At 42.5% G+C, this 16913-nt stretch overlaps 1 protein-coding gene across 2 annotated transcripts in view; it reads right to left on the reverse strand.

The window, feature by feature from the left end:
• The window catches only part of DDX46 (DEAD-box helicase 46), a 78536-nt gene that overhangs the window by 55572 nt on the left and 6051 nt on the right, over positions 1-16913 (reverse strand). For both annotated transcript variants that reach the window (XM_032248933.1, XM_032248846.1), the window contains exons 2-6: positions 16423-16611; positions 12409-12552; positions 9243-9339; positions 5808-5973; positions 210-361 (exon numbers count right to left, since the gene is read on the reverse strand). In XM_032248933.1, coding sequence (XP_032104824.1) covers positions 210-361; positions 5808-5973; positions 9243-9339; positions 12409-12552; positions 16423-16611 — 748 coding nt within the window. The remainder of the gene's footprint in view (positions 1-209; positions 362-5807; positions 5974-9242; positions 9340-12408; positions 12553-16422; positions 16612-16913) is intronic.

A 16913-nucleotide genomic window follows, 5' to 3' on the forward strand; every position in this document is an offset into this window, starting at 1 on the left:
ATCACACCACTGCACTCCAGCCCGGGCAACAGAGCAAGATTCCATCTCAAAAAAAAAAAAAAAAAAAAAAAAAAAATCACTGATATCTCTCACAAGGAGAAAGAAAACTGTTAGCTTTATGAAGTCATGCAAATCAGCAGGACAATACAATGGAGAATTCAAATTAACCAAGAGGAAATAGAAATCTGTAAAAATAAGAAATTCCATACCTTTTCATTTCCCCCACCACCTTTTACACTTCTCATGTTAAATTTTTTTACTTCCTCTTTCACTTCTTCCATGTAAGCATCTAATGGATCTAACTCCTCACCCTCCATTTCATTTCCTTCCTTTTCAGCTTCTGCAGGATCATCTTCATCGTCTAAAATATCAGAATATATCCTTCTTTGAACATGTGTTTCAAAATGCAATGCTTCACAATCAGACCACACTCTACCTCTCTAAATTTTTCTCCCACTGCCCAAACACCCCTTTTCTAATTACTCCAGCCATCCAGCAATTCAAATGCTCACACTTTGACAGTTTTCTATTTTTACATGAAGGATGTATTACTTTTGAATATTAACAATGATAAAATATTAATAAAATATAAATTACTTGGTTGTAAAAGGGTCAAAAGATTACTTATGCCAAAAAAAGTTGATCTCCAATAATACAGTTTATAGCTATACAGCTAGATACAGAATTACTAACTTTCTCTGCTAAATAACATTTTTAATTACAGTTGATCCCTGAACAACACAGGTTTTAACTGCATGGGTCCACATGGAAATAAATTTTCTTCTGCCTTTGCCACCCTGAGACAAGATCAACCAACCACTCCTCTTCTTCCTTCTCAGCTACTCAATGTGAAGACAACAAAGAAGAAGGAAGACATTTAAGATGATCTACTTCAGCCGGGCGTGGTTGCTCACGCCTATAATCCCAGCACTTTGGGAGGCCGAGGAGGGCGGATCACAAGGAGTTCAAGGATCACAGGAGTTCAAGACCAGCCTGGCCTATATAGTGAAACCCCATCTCTACTGAAAAATACAAAAATTAGTCGGGTGTGGTGGCACTTGCCTGTAGTCCCAGCTACTCCGGAGGCTGAGGCAGGAACCAGGGAGGAGGAGGTTACAGTGAGCCAAGATCGCGCCACTGCACTCCAGCCTGGGTGACAGAGCGAGACTCTGTCTCAAAAAAAAAAAAAACATGATCTACTTTAACTTAATAGCAAAAATATTTTATTTATTTATTTATTTATTTATTTTTTTTTTTGAGACAGAATTTTGCTGTGTCATCCAGGCTGGAGTGCAGTGGCACAATCTGGGCTCACTGCAACCTCCACCTCCCAGGTTCAAGGAATTCTCCAGCCTCAGCCTCCCAAGAAGCTGGGACTACAGTGCATACCACTGTGCCCAGCTAATTTTTTTGTATTTTAGTGGGGACTGGGTTTCACCACGTTGGCCAGGATGATCTTAATCTCTTGGCCTTGTGATCTGCCCACCTTGGCCTCCCAAAGTGCTGGGATTACAAGAGTGTGCCACTGCATCCAGCCTATAATTCTCTTAACAACATTCTTTTTTTCTCCACCGTACCATATTAAACAAATCTAGTATTTAATACATAAATCACACTGTAGGGAGTCAATGAGCCCCACAGATTGGGTGCCACAATGTAGGAATCCATAAGCCCCAAGTTGGGCACCAGAATGTAGAGTCTACGGGTCCCACATTGGGCACCAGAATGTAGGGAGCCAGCCCTACATCATCTGTAGGTACCCCAAGTTCAGTGGCGACAAAGAAATGAGGAAAAGATTGAGACAGTGGGACCAGGGGACCATCACTTATTACTCTGGAGGAGACAGTGAAGGCCCCAAGCTCTGATCATCCACTATTTATTGGTTACAATCACTTTGATCTACAGGGTAGAGGTGGAATAACGGTGGGGAGAGGGTGATGGTGGAGTGATTCAGTGAGCCGGAAATCAATCAGTAAACCAGAAATGGTATGTCATTCTAAGGACTGATAACAGTGGAGGTTTGGGAGTTTCACAAAACAAAAACATGTAGTTATCTTTAGCTTATTATCTATGTACAGCTGATGGAACACGGATCTTACAAGGAGCCTACAAGTCTGGCTAGGTCATAGTGCTATGAAGGAGTTTTATGTCCTTAAGCGCAATGTTTATGGTACAGAGCCTAGGTCACCCAGCACCAGAGCATGAGGCATGGAGAAGCCTTCTTCCTCAGACGCCTCCTGCACACAGCCCTCCGCAGTTTGTTGTTCCTTGTTTATTATGTTACACATAACCAATTTATGTAGGCACTCTGTAAGTCCTTTATCCTTTGCTGCTTTTCCCAACAGCATATAAAGTATGTGTTATTCAACTGTTCAGGTTACTGGTGAACAGTAGACAGGTAATGCTTAGTTTCTGGGGAGCAAAACATTATGTATGGATATTTCACTATGGGAGGTCAGTGCACTTAGCTATCAAGTTGTACAAGGGTCAACTGTATTTTCTTTTCTTTCAATTACCTTTCAATCACAGAAGAAGAAAAAAATAGCACATCTTAGTTATGTAAAAAAGATTACATTGTTGTCTGCTGGGGTGGCTCACACCTATAATCCCAGCACTTTGGGAGGCTGAAGCGGGTGGATCACAAGGTCAAGAGATCAAGACCATGCTGGTCAACATGGTGAAACCCTGTCTCTACTAAAAATACAAAAACTAGCTGCGCATGGTGGCGCACGCCTGTAGTCAGTCCCAGCTACTCGGGAGGCTGAGGCAGGAGAATTGCTTGAACCCAGGAGGTGGAGGTTGCGGTGAGTCGAGATCACACCATTGTACTCCAGCCTGGGTAACGAGCGAAACTCTGTATCAAAAAAAAAAAAAAAAAGATTACATTGTCTTGAATTAAGACATCATGGCTAAGGCCGGGCGCGGTGGCTCAAGCCTGTAATCCCAGCACTTTGGGAGGCCGAGGCGGGTGGATCACGAGGTCAAGAGATCGAGACCATCCTGGTCAACACGGTGAAACCCCGTCTCTACTAAAAATACAAAAAATTGGCTGGGCATGGTGGCGCGTGCCTGTAATCCCAGCTACTCAGGAGGCTGAGGCAGGAGAATTGCCTGAACCCAGGAGGCGGAGGTTGTGGTGAGCCGAGATCGCGCCATTGCACTCCAGCCTGGGCAACAAGAGCGAAACTCTGTCCCCCCCAAAAAAAACAAAACGAAAAAGACATCATGGCTACTTGGCTGGGCATGGTGGCTCACACCTATAATCCCAGCACTTTGGGAGGCTGAGGCAGGTGTATTATGAGTTCAGGAGTTCGAGACCAGCCTGGCCAACATAGTGAAACCTTATCTCTACTAAAAATATAAAAATTAGCTGGGCATGGTGGCACAAGCCTATAGTCCCAGCTACTTGGGAGGCTGAGGCAGGAGAATCGCTTGAATCCGGGAGGCAGAGGTTATGGTAAGCCAAGAATGTGCCACTGCACTCCAGCCTAGGCAACAGAGCGAGACTCTGTCTCAAAAAATAAAAAAGATAAGATATCGTGACTACTTATAGATAGAATCTATTAATCTATTTAAACCATTCTTTCAAACTGTCACAGACAATGAACCAAAATCCCATTTTCCTATAAAATTCCACAATCTTCCACTTTACTAAAATCTCAAAAGTAAAAATCAGATATGAAGGGAAATGTTTCCATCCTAAATTATGAATATCAGCAGCCAGGCACAGTGGATTCCACCTGTAATCCTAGCACTGACAAAGGTCAAAGCAGCAGGCTCTCTTGACCCCAGGAGTTCAAGACTAGCCTGGGCAACATAACAAGACCCTGGCTCTTCAAAAAACGACAAAATTAGCTGGGCATGGCAGCTCACGCATATAATCCCAGCACTTTGGGAAGCCTAACTGGGAGGATCACCTGAGGTCAGGAGTTCAAGACTGGCCTAGCCAACATAGCAAAACCTCACCTGCACTAAAAATACAAAAATAATCTGGGCACGGTGGCAGGTGCCTGTAATCCCACTACTCGAAAAACTGAGGCTCGAGAGAATAGCTTGAACCTGGGAGGCAGAGGTTGCAGTGAAGCCTGGGTGACAGTGAGACTCTGTCAAAAAAGAAAAAGAAGGGTGGGTGCAGCAGCTCACACCTGTAATCCCAGCACTTTGGGAGGCTGAGGCAAGCAGATCACGAGGTCAGGAGTTCAAGACCAGCCTGACCAACGTGGTGAAATCCTGTCTCTACTGAAAGTACCAAAAAAAAAAAAAAAAAATTAGCTGGGCATGGTGGCGCACACCTGTAATCCCAGCTACTCAGGAGGCTAAGGCAGGAGAATCACTTGAACCCAGGAGGCGGAGGCTGTGGTGAGCCAAGATCATGCCACTGCATTCCAGCCTGAATGATAGGAGTGAGAGTCCATCTCAAAAAAAAAAAGGACAAAATTAGCCAGGCAAGGTGGCTACTCTAGAGGCTGCGGCAGGAGGTCGACAATGCAGTGAACCATGACTATGCCACTGCATTCCAGCCTAGGCAACAGAGTGAAACTGTATCTCCAAAGAAAGAAAAATCAGTAGGGACTTGAAAGCATGCCCTTAATTTACTCTCCTTACTAACATTCAGACTGGTGTGTGTGCGTGCGTGCGTGTGTGTATACATTTTTTTTGTTTGTTTGTTTGTTTGTTTGAGAGTTTTGCTCTTGTCATCCAGGCTGGAATGCGGTGGCAAGATCTCAGCTCACTGCAACCTCCACCTCTTGAATTCAAGCGATTCTCCAATCTCGGCCTCCCGAGTAGCTGGGATTACAAGTACCCACCACCACACCCAACTAAGTTTTTGTATTTTTAGTAGAGATGAGGTTTCACCACGTTGGGCAGGCTGGTCTCAAACTCCTAACCTCAGGTGATCCACCCACCTCAGCCTCCCAAAGTGCTGGGATTACAGGCATGAGCCACCATGCCTGGGCTGACAGTAATATATTAAAGAGCTATTTACTGGCTATGTCCATAAGCACTCAATGATTCACTCTAAAGTAAACTCAGTGATGCTTACTGAACACAATTCCGTATTTCAAATTACAACATAAATATTAAAAGGGGCATTTAACGGTGAGCTGAGATAGAGCCATTGCACTACAGCCTGGGCAACAAGAGCGAAACTCCGTCTCAAAAACAAAACAAAAAAAAAGGGGGGCATTTAAAATCTCAATTCCGCTTCTAGATATATACTCCGTAGAACTGAATACAGAGACGCAAAAATATATTTATACACCAATAGTCATATAAGTATTACTCACAATAACGAAAGGGTGGAGACCACCAAATTATCCAACAGCAGGTGAATGAACAAAAAAAACTTGGCATATAATTATTCAGCTATATAAAGAAAGGAAATTCCAACATGCTACAACATAGATGAACCTTGAAGACACTATGTTACGTGAAATAAGTCAGACACAAAAGGACAAATATTTATGATTCCACTTATGTGAGGTAGCTAGACTAAATGAATTCAGAGACAGAAAACAGAGCTAAGGTTATAAGAAGTAGCAAGAAAAGAAGCTATAGAGCTATTTAAAAGGTGCAGACTTTCTGTATAGAATGATGAAAAAGTCATGGAAATAGACAGTGGTAATGACTCCACATCACTGCAAATGTACTTATCACTGAATTGAAACCTGAATATGACAAAAATGGTAAATAGCGTATTATGCATAGTTTTCAACAATAAAGAAGATTTAAAACCTCATATGAAACATTATTCATAAAATATTCTACATAAGTTATTATACAGGAGATTAGGTTGAAAAATATACCATCATCATCCTCTAAACTCCACTTTTTCCCTTGTTTCATCTCTTCAATTTCCTTTTTCAGTTCTCCTATGTTTTCCATAGCCTTTTTACGTTGCTCTTCGCGCCATTTTTCTACTCTTTCTTTTCGCTTTCTCATTTCTTCTTCCAGCTTATTCTGGTCAAAGTTCTTGGGGAAATAAAAGAAAGAAAGAGATGGGGGAAAATAAAAAGCAAAACCACTATTAATAATCTTGCTCCAAGGGACATTCCAGTAAGTTCTTCAAAGTATAAAAAAGGAGAAAAAATGGCATAGATACAAACTCCTCAAGGCAGACTTAGATCACTCATCTTTATAAATATACCCGCAAATATATTATCAAAATAAAATCACAAGAAAAGCATCTTCAAATAAGAAAGCCAAAAGACAGATTTCAAACACCATGAATTAATCTTATTTTACTTGCAAGCAACAGGCAAACATAAATTTGATTTCTTCCTAAAAACAGAAACTAAAGCAATTAGCAGGCAAAGTTTCCCAGTTATTCTCAATTTTAAATTCTCTAAACTCCTCCAAAATTTCCTCTATAAAAAGTGATTTTTGCCAGACATGGTGGCTCACATGTGTAATCCCAGCACTTTGGAAGGCCAAGGCGGATGGATCACTTGAGGTCAGGAGTTCAAGCAGCCTGGACAAGATGGTGAAATCCCTTCTCTACTAAAAATACAAAAAATTAGCTGGACATGTGGCAGGTACTTGTAATCCCAGCTATTGGGGAGGCTGAGGCAGGGAATTGCTTGAACCCAGGAGGCGGAGGCTGCAGTGAGCCGAGATAGTGCCACTGCACTCCAGCCAGGGCTACATACAGAGCAAGACTCCGTCTCAAAAAAAAAAAAAGAAATAAAAGCAATTTTCTATTACAAGTTAGTAAGTAAATGTTATCAACATGACAAAGAAGTTTCATTGCCAGGGACATGGTATATGTGCTACTTGGGAGGTAGAGATTGCAGTGAGCAAGGATCACACCACCCGACTCCATAGCGAGACTCCGTCTCAAAATAAATAATAAATGAAAAGAGAACGGGCAAAAGATATGAATATGCCATTCAAATAAAAGTGAAAATGGACAATAAACTTGAGAAAATGGTGGGCGTGGTGGCTCTCACCTATAATCCCAGCACTTTGGGAGGCCAAGGCAGGCGGATCACCTGAGGTCAGGAGTTCAAGACCAGCCTGACCAACATGGAGAAACCTCATCTCTAATTAAAATACAAAATTAGCCGAGCACGGTGGCGTATGCCTATAATCCCAGCTACTCGGAAGGCTGAGGCAAGGAGAATCACTCGAACCCTGGAGGTGGTGGTTCCAGTGAGCTGAGATCCCACCATTGCACTCCAGTCTGGGTGACAAGAGTGAAACTGTCTCAAAAAAAATTAAAAAAAAAAAAAAAAAAACTTGAGAAAATACATTCTTGTTACATTATAAATACATATTTGTAGCATTTAAATATTCATTCATTTAAGATATGCAGCGCAACATACCAAATACCAATCACTTCCTAGACTGGAAAAATTAAACTATGAAATTCCCATAGGGGCAAGGGTGTGCAGAAGCAAATGTATTCATGTTTATATACTTTATTTTTTATTTTATTTTATTTTTTTTTGAGACAGAGTCTCACTGTCACCTAGGCTGGAGTACAGTGACACGATCTCGGCTCACTGCAACCTCCACCTCCTGGGTTCAAGCGATCCTCCTACCTCAGTCTCCCAAGTAACTGGGATTACAGGCACACAGCACTATGCTCGACTAATTTTGTATTTTTAGTAGCAACAGGGTCTCACTGTGTTGGCTAGGCTGTCTCTTAACTCCTGACCTCAAGTGATCCGCCTGCCTTGGCCTCCCAAATTCCTGGGAATACAGGCGTGAGCAAAGCACCTAGCCTCATGTCTAAATTCTTAAATTTAAATTTTTTTTTTTTTTTTTTGAAATAGGGTCTCACTCTGTCACCAGGCTAAAGTGCAGTGGCACGATTTCAGCTTACTGCAATTTCTACCTCCAGGGTTCAAGCCATTCTCCTAACTTGGCCTCCCAAGTAGCTGGGATTACAGGCGTGCATCACCACACCCAGCGAATTTTTCTAATTTTAGTAGAAACAGGGTTTCACCATGTTGGCCAGGATGGTCTTGATCTCTTGACCTCATCATCTGCCCGCTTCAGCCTCCCAAAGTGCTGGGATTACAGGCGTGAACTGCCACGCCCAGCCTAAATTTTGTTTTTTGAGACAGAGTTTCGCTCTTGCCCAGGCTGGAGTGCAATGGTGTGATTTTGGCTCACTGCAACCTCTGCCTCCCAGGCACGCGCCACCACGTATGGCTAATTTTTATATTTTTAGTAGCAATGGGGTTTCACCATGTTGGTCAGGCTGGTCTTGAACTTCTGATCTCAGGTGATCTACCAGCCTTGGCCTCTCAAAGTGGCACGAATACAGGCATGAGCCACCATGCCCAGTGTTAAGTCTAAATTTATACAACCTTTTTGGAAGGCAATTGATAATGTTTATATGGTAAGACTGTACTTTGTAAGTAAAAACAGATAATGTGTATAAATGTGCAATTTCTTTCAAAAAATTTTCCCACAGGGGTAAATATTATTTAATCTTCCTTTTTATCTTCCTTTTTATCTTTTATCTTCCTTTTTATCTCCTGGTTATTTTATTTTATTTATTTATTTATTTTATTTTATTTTTTTTGAGACGGCGTTTCGCTCGTTACCCAGGCTGGAGTGCAATGGCGCGATCTCGGCTCACCGCAACCTCCGCCTCCTGGGTTCAGGCAATTCTCCTGCCTCAGCCTCCTGAGTAGCTGGGATTACAGGCATGCGCCACCATGCCCAGCTAATTTTTTGTAGTTTTAGTAGAGATGGGGTTTCACTATGTTGACCAGGATGGTCTCGATCTCTTGACCTCGTGATCCACCCGCCTCGGCCTCCCAAAGTGCTGGGATTACAGGCTTGAGCCACCGCGCCTGGCCCATACCTGGTTATTTTAAAATAAAGCTTACAGCATTAAAAAGAAAAAAATTTGTCATCATAGAAACAAGTCTGATGGCCAGGCACAGTGGCTCATGCCTGTAATCTCAACTTTAGGAGGTCAAGGCTGGCAGATCACAAGGTCAGGAGTTTGAGACCAGCCTGGCCAACATGGTAAAACCCCATCTCTACTAAAAATACAAAACTTACCTGGGCATGGTTGCATATGCCTGTAGTCTCAGCTACTTGTGAAGCTGAGGCAAGAGAATTGCTTGAACTCAGAAGGCAGAGGTTGCAGTGAGCCGAGATCATGCCACTGCACTTCAGCCTGCGCGACAGAGCGAGACTCTATCTCGGGGCGGGGGGGGAAATTAAGAAAAAAAAGGAACAAGTATGATATACAATTATTTTTAAGTTAGTAAACATACGCCAGCATCTTTTTCTTTTTCATCCTCCTTGTCATCTTTGTCTTTTTTCTTCTCTTTAGAACTTTCCCCACCATCGGTTTTCTCTTTGGACCTAGATCTACCAAAAAAAATAAAAGAGACAAGAGAAATGTTATTCATTTGTGCTTAGAAACATTCATTTCGAAATACCTTTTTTTTTTTTTTTTTTGAGACCGTGTCTCACTCTGTCGCCCAGATGGAGTGGATGGAGTGCAATGGCGTGCTCACAGCTCACTGCAAATTCCACCTTCTAGGTTCAAACGATTTTCCTACCAGAGCCTCCTGAGTAGCTGAGATTACAGGCGCCCACCACCACAACTAGTTAATTTTTGTATTTTTAGTAGAGACAGGGTTTTAACATGTTGGCCAGGCTTGTCACCAACTCCTAACCTCAGGTGATCTGCCAGCCTCAGCCTCCCAAAGTTCTAGAATTATAGGCGTGAGCCACCTCACCCAGCCTTAAAATACTTTTATAGGTTGGGTAGGGTGGCTCACATCTATATTCCCAGCACTTTGGGAGAACAAGGCAGAAGGATCAACTAAAGCCAGGAGTTAAAGAGATTAGCCAGGACAACATAGCAAGATCCTAGAATTAGCTGGATATGGTGGTGTGCACCTGCAGTCCTAGCTACTGAGAAGGCTGAAACAAGCCAATCACTTAAGTCCAGGAGTTTAAGGCTGCAGTGAGCTATGATCCCATCACTGCACTCCAGCTTAGGTGAGAAAGTGAGACCCTGTCTCTTTCACAGAAAAAAAAAAAACCTTGGGTCAGACATGGTGGCTCATGCCCGTAATATCAGCATTTTGGCAGGCCAAGGCAGAAAAATCACTTGAGCACAGGAGTTTGAGACCAGCCAGGATAATATAGTGAGATCACATTTCTATTAAAACAAAAATACCTAAGTATATTTATTAGATTTGTATTCCACTATTTAGTTAAGAAATAAACTTCTAAGAGTCAACTGCGTTTTCATATTCCATTGATAAAACACCTTGAAAATATCATGAAAAAAATTAATCCCATGACACTAAAGGGAAGCATTACTAAATATTTGGAAGTTAGACCAAGGTAAATTAAACATACTATACACAAACAATGAAATTTAGGTAGAATAGTTAAAATGTGATAAATGGAGAAATAGACCTAGATCTTAATATTCTGTAAGATAATTTATATATGTAATAATATTTAAAATCCCAATGGACATGCATTTCTAATGGTCTCATGTTCTAATTTTTTTTTCCCTTGGACAGAGTCTTGCTCTGTCCCCCAGGCTGGAGTGCAGTGGTAGGATCTCAGCTCACTGCAATCTTGGCCTCCCAGGTTCAAGCGATTCTCCTGCCTCAGCCTCCTGAGTAGTTGAGACTATAGGCACATACCACCATTCCTGGCTAATTTTTTTGTATTTTAAGTAGAGACAGGGTATCACCATGTTAGTCAGAGTGGTCTCAAATTCCTGACCTCATAATCTGCCCACCTTGGGATTACAGGTGTGAGCCGCCACTACTAAAAATACAAAAATTAACCAAGCTTGGTGGCAGATGCCTGTAATCCAGGCTACTCAGGAGGCTGAGTCAGGAGAAGGAGAATCGCTTGAACACCGGAGGTGGAGGTTGCAGTGAGCCAAGATCCCACCACTGCACTCCACTCTGGGGGACAGAGCAAGACTCTGTCTCAAGGGAAAAAAAAAATCATTAGAACATAAGACCATCAGAAATACATACGCATTGGGATTTTAAATATTATTACATATATAAATTATCTTGCAGAATATTAAGATCTTAGTTTATTTTTCCATTTATCACATTTTAACTATCCTACCTAAATTTCATTGTTTGTGTATAGTATGTTCAATTTGCACTCCAGCCTGGGAGACAAGAGTAAAACTTAGTCTCAAAAAAAAAAAAAAAAAAGACTTCAGTCATCATGTAAAGATAAAAAGAGGCCGGGCGCAGTGGCTCACACCTGTAATCCCAGCACTTTGGGAGGCCAAGGCAGGTGGATCACGAGATCAAGAGATCGAGACCATCCTGGCCAACATGGTGAAGCCCTGTCTCTAAAATAAAAAAGAAAAAAAGAAAAAAAAAAAAAGATAAAAAGAAAACATAAATCTAAACTACTTTTTTCCAGATGCCAATACAGGTGTAAAACTATAAAGAAATGAAGGAAATTACTAGCACAAAAGTCAGCAGCAGTTTTACCTAGGAGGTAGAAAGTTCGTTTAGAGAAGAGGAATGGCTGGCCGAGTATGGTGGCTCATGCCTGTAATCCAAGCACTTTGGAGGTCAAGGCGGGCAGATCACCTGAGGTCAGGAGTTCAAGACCAGCCTGACCAACATGGTGAAACCCCGTCTTTTAAAAAAAAAAAAAAAGAGAGAAGTGGAATGGAGGACTTATCAGATACTAATGTTTTCTTTCTTGACTTTGACGGTGAGCATATGATGTTTATTTTATAATTACTTAATAGGCTACATGTTTATATTTTGCTCACATTTTCTGAATTTATATTTTGTTTGTTTTTAACTGAAATAGAACATCCAGAATGGGCAGAGTGGCTCACACCTATAATCCTAGAACATTTGGAGGTCTAGGTGAGAAGATCGCTTAAGCCTCCAAGTTTGAGGTTAGTGAGCTTTGTTCCCACCACTTCACTCCAGCTTAGGCAACAGAGTGAGACACCACCTGAAAAGAAAACAATAGCATTTCTACAAAGCTGTTTATAAAATGTATTTCTGATCAATAGTATGTATTCAATAAGAATACAATGTATTGAATGTTAAAACTGACAGAATCTAGTATTTTCCAGATGAATTATTATTATTATTATTATTAATAATAAAGATGGCGTTTCACCACGATGGCCAGGCTGGTCTTGAACTCCTGACCTCAGGTGATCCACCCACCTTGGCCTCCCAAAGTCCTAGGATTACAGGCGTGAGCCACCGTGCCCGGCCCAGATGAATTATAAACTTTATAACCTATTAAAACACTGCCAACAGTTCATGGTAGAAGCCAAATACAGTTAATTCTCTATGAATATAAATTTAAAGAAAAAAAAAAAAAAAGAAAGGCATAAAGAAGGGAAGCAGTCCCCACACTACATGATAGACAGTCTGCATGATAGATGCAGCCCAATGATAACATTACCTATTCTCAGTTTTCTTGCTTTTATTGCCAGGACTGGAGGATCGGGATCGCCGGCCCCGGCTTCTACTCCTTGAGCGTCTCCTGTCTCTACTTCGAGATCTTCTTCGCTCCCGGCTTCTCTCTCTCTCTCTACTTCTGGAACGCCTAAAAGGGGTACACTTTTCATTTACTCTATGATTAAATGGAGCTACTATTTCAGATTAGGATCCTGTCTCACATTGAAAGAATCTTAATTATTATCATTATTAAAGGCAGAGGTCTCAATTAACTATCAAATCAGCTAAACAGAAAACAAGTAAAGCCAATTCTTCCAAGCATTCAATGAAAAAAATGAGAATACTAATTTCTTTTTTTTTTTTTGAGACAAAGTCTCACTCCTGTTGCCCAGGCTGGAGTACAGTGGGCATGACTGAGGCTCACTGCAAACTCTACCTTCTAGGTTCAAGCGATTTCCTGCCTTAGCCTCCCCAGTAGCTGGGATTACAGATATGCACTACCATGCCCGGCTAATTTTTGTATTTTTAGTAGAGACGGGGTTTTGCCACGTTGGCCAGGCTGGTCTAGAACTCCTGACCTCAAATGATCTGCCCACCTTGGCCTCCCAAAGTGCTGGGATTACAGGTGTGAGCCACTACGCCTGGCCAGAGAATACTAATTTCATAAAGATGTTTGTGGGCTGAGCGCAGTCCACTCAGTGAATATTTTCCCCAAGTCCTACATAATGCCAACGTACTCCAATGTCTGAAAGGGACAAAGTTAAATTCTTTCTGCGATCCATTCACAACACAACCTTGTCTTCCTTTCCTATTTTAAAGAGAAACTGGGCAAGGTATGGAATCTTATATCTGCAGTCCCAGTCCTTTGGGAGGCCACTAGTAACACAGTTAAGACTCCCATCTCGGCTGGTCATGGTGGCTTACGCTTGTAATCTCAGCACTTTGGGAGTACGAGGCCGGTGAATCACCTGAGGTCAGGAGCTCGAGACCAGCCTGCCCACCATGGCGAAACCCTGTCTCTACTAAAATACAAAAAATTAGTTGGGCATGGTGGTGGGCGCCTGTAATCCCAGCTACTTGAGAGGCTGAGGCAGGAGAATTGCTTGAATTGGGGAGAGAGAGGCTGCAGTGAGCTGAGATCACACCACTGCACTCCAGCCTGGGCAACAAGAACAAAACTCCATCTCAAAAAAAAAAAAAAAAAAAAAAAAAAAAAAAAGACCCCCATCTCTATGAAAAGCTTTTCTTAATTGGATGTGGTGTGCATGGAAGACTATTTTCCTTTTTTGTCTTTTGAGATAGAGTCCGGATCTGTCACCCAGGTTGGAGCACAGTGGCGCCATTTCAGCTCACCGAAATTCTGTCTCCTGGGTTCAAGCAAGTCTTTTGCCTCAGCCTCCTGAGCAGTTAGGAATACAGGCACGCACTAACATGCCAGCTTTTTATTTTATTTTTTTGATATGGACTTTCACTCGTTCCCTAGGCTGGAGTGCAATGGCATGAGCTCAGCTCACCGCAACCTCCGCCTGCTGGGTTCCAGCAATTCTCCTGCCTCAGCCTCCTGAGTAACTAGGATTAAAGGCATGCAGCACCACACCCAGCTAATTCTTTATTTTTAGTACATATGGGGATTCTCCATGTTCGTCAGGCTGGTCTCGAATTCCCGACCTCAAGTGATCCACCCACCTCAGCCTCCCAAAGGGCTGGGATTACAGGTGTGAGTCAACGTGTCTGGCCAATTTTTGCATTTTTAGTAGAGACGTGATTTCGCCATGTTGGCCAGGCTGGTCTCAAACTCCTGACCTCAAATGATCTGCTTGCCTCTGCCTCCCAATGTGCTGGATTACGGCATCAGCCACTGCATCTGGCTGATTATTTTCACTTAAAGACTATTTTTAAGCTAGGTGCAGTGGCTCACTCCTGTAATCCCACACTTTGGGAGGCCGAGGCAGGTGGATCATTTCAGGTCAGGAGTTTGAGACCATCCTGGCCAACATGGTGAAATCTCGTCTCTACCAAAAAACAAAAAACAAAAACAATTAGCCAAGTGTGGTGACTCATGCCTGTAGTCCCAGTTACTCAGGAGGCTGAGGCAAAAGAACTGCTTTAACCCAGGAGACAGGCTGAAAGAGACAAGATCGCACCACCACTACATTCCAGCCTGGGTAACAGAGAAAGCCTCTCTCAGAAAAAAAATAAAAATAAAAACAAAATACCGTTTTTCACCTGGAGAAAAGGTTATGGCTGCTTGGCTAGTGCCAAGAAAGTTATCAAGTAAAAAAAAAATGAGTTGGGCATCCTAGCAGCACTCTGGGAAGCCAAGGTGGGCAGATCACAAGGTCAGGAGTTCGAGAACAGCCTGACCAACATGGTGAAACCCCATCTCTACCAAAAATACTTAGCCAAGTGTGGTGGCATACACCTGTAATCCCAGCTACTCAGGAGGCTGAGGCAGGAGAATCACTTGAACCCGGGAGGCAGATGTTGCAGTAAGCTGAGATCACGCCACTGCACTCCAGCCTGGGCAACAGAGCAAGACTCTGTCTCAAAAAATAAATAAATAAATAAAGAAGCCTGGGCACAGTGGCTCACACCTGTAATCTCAACACTTTGTGAGGATGAGACGGGTGGATCACTTGAGGTCAGGAGTTCAAGATCAGCTGGCCAACATGGTGAAACCTCATCACTATTAAAAATACAAAAATTATCCAGGTGTCGTGGTGCATGGTTATAATCCCAGCTGCTCAAGAAGCTGAGGCATGAGAATCACTTGAACCCAGGAGGCAGAGGTTGTAGTGAGCTGATAACATGCCACTGTACTCCAGTGTGGGTGGCAGAGTCAGAATCTTTCTGAAAAAAAAATTAAAATTAGAAGAAAAAAAGATTAAGATGCTCTTTAGTTTAAATCTATGACAGCTCATTAAAACAGTTTAAAGGGCTTGAAGAAGGTCTGCTCTGTTTCCTTCCATCTGCTTTAGGGGCTGCTCTAAACACACTGTTCAGCAAAAGGAAGAAAAGGGAAGGGAGAGAGGAAGAGAGGGAGAAAGAGAGAGGAGAGGAAGGAGACAGGGAAGAACAAAGGGAGGGAGGGAAGGATGAAGGGAGGGAGGAAAGGAGGGAGAGAGGGAGGAAATTTTTACAAATTTCAACAAAGGAGGCAAAAAAAAAAAAAAAAAGAAGGAAAAGAATAAATAGAACAGAATTGGAATAGAACCCCCTTGAATATAACTTATTACTTTACTTTTTACTTCATTTTATACCTCCCTCAGAGGGCTTCAAGGACTATCTTTGGGTTACAGGAAATACAGCCTAAAGTTTCCAAACTAAAAATACTGTTTGATGGCCGGACGTGGTGGCTCACGCCTGTAATCCCAACACTTTGGGAGGCCAAGGTGGGAGGGTCACATGAGGCCAGGAGTTTGAGAGCAGCCTGGCCAACACGGCAAAACCCCGTCTCTTCTAAAAACATAAAAATCAGCCAAGTGTGATGATGCAAATCTGTAATCCCAGCTACTTGGGAGGCTTAGGCACAAGAACTGCTTGAACCTAGTAGGTGAAGGTTGCAGTGAGCTCATACCACTGCACTCCAGTCTGGGCAACAGAGTAAGACTCTGTTTCATAAAAGAAAAAAATAATAAAATAGGCTAGGCACAGTGGCTCATGCCTGTAATCCCTGCACTTTGGGAGGCTGAGGTGGGCGGATCACGAGGTCAAGAGATCAAGACCATCCTGGCCAACATGGTGAAAACCTGTCTCTACTAAAAAATACAAAAATTAGCTGGGCATGGTGGCGTGTGCCTGTAGTCCCCGCTACTCGGGTGGCTGAGGCACGAGAATCGCTTGAACCCAGGAAGTGGCGACTGCAGTGAGCTGAGATTGTGCCACTGTACTCTAGCCTGGTGCCTGGAGACAGAGCAAGACTCTGTCTAAAAAAAAAAAACCACACTTTTGAAGAAGCTGCTATAGCTGATAAGGCCCAATTTATCACTGGTCCTTTGGAGATTAATTAATGTCTTACCTCAGACGTTTCCTGTCCCTTGACCGAGATCTTCTTTTATCCCTGCTACGAGACCTCTCTCTCCTCCTATCTCTATCTCTACTTCTAGATCGTCTGTCATCTCCACGTTTACTTCTTTTGTCTGAAGGTGAGCGACTCCTAGACCGACTTCCAGAGCGTCCCCGTGATGCTGATCGTTTTCGATAGTGGCTACAACAAAAAGTCAAAGATTAAGTTCAGCAAACACAGTTAGCTTCTATTATAAAATTTATTACATTTTTTCCAAAAATAATTTCAGCAGACAAATTTCACACTCAAAGGATTTTTTATAAACTTTTCTAAAATTAAGAGGGAAAAAAATGAACCCTTCTGCTTCAGCACAGCCACATGTAGAGGTGGAAAATCTGTCTTGAAAGAGAAGGACAGTGAACAAAACAGACCACGCTCCTGCCTTTGCGCTCCAGGCAGCTTACATTCTGGTAAAGGAAAAGACAACAGACAAGTGAAGAAAC

Source organism: Sapajus apella, unplaced genomic scaffold (assembly GCF_009761245.1).
Source record: "Sapajus apella isolate SASKATOON/1434 unplaced genomic scaffold, GSC_monkey_1.0 scaffold1, whole genome shotgun sequence".
NCBI classification, from domain to species: domain Eukaryota; kingdom Metazoa; phylum Chordata; class Mammalia; order Primates; family Cebidae; genus Sapajus; species Sapajus apella.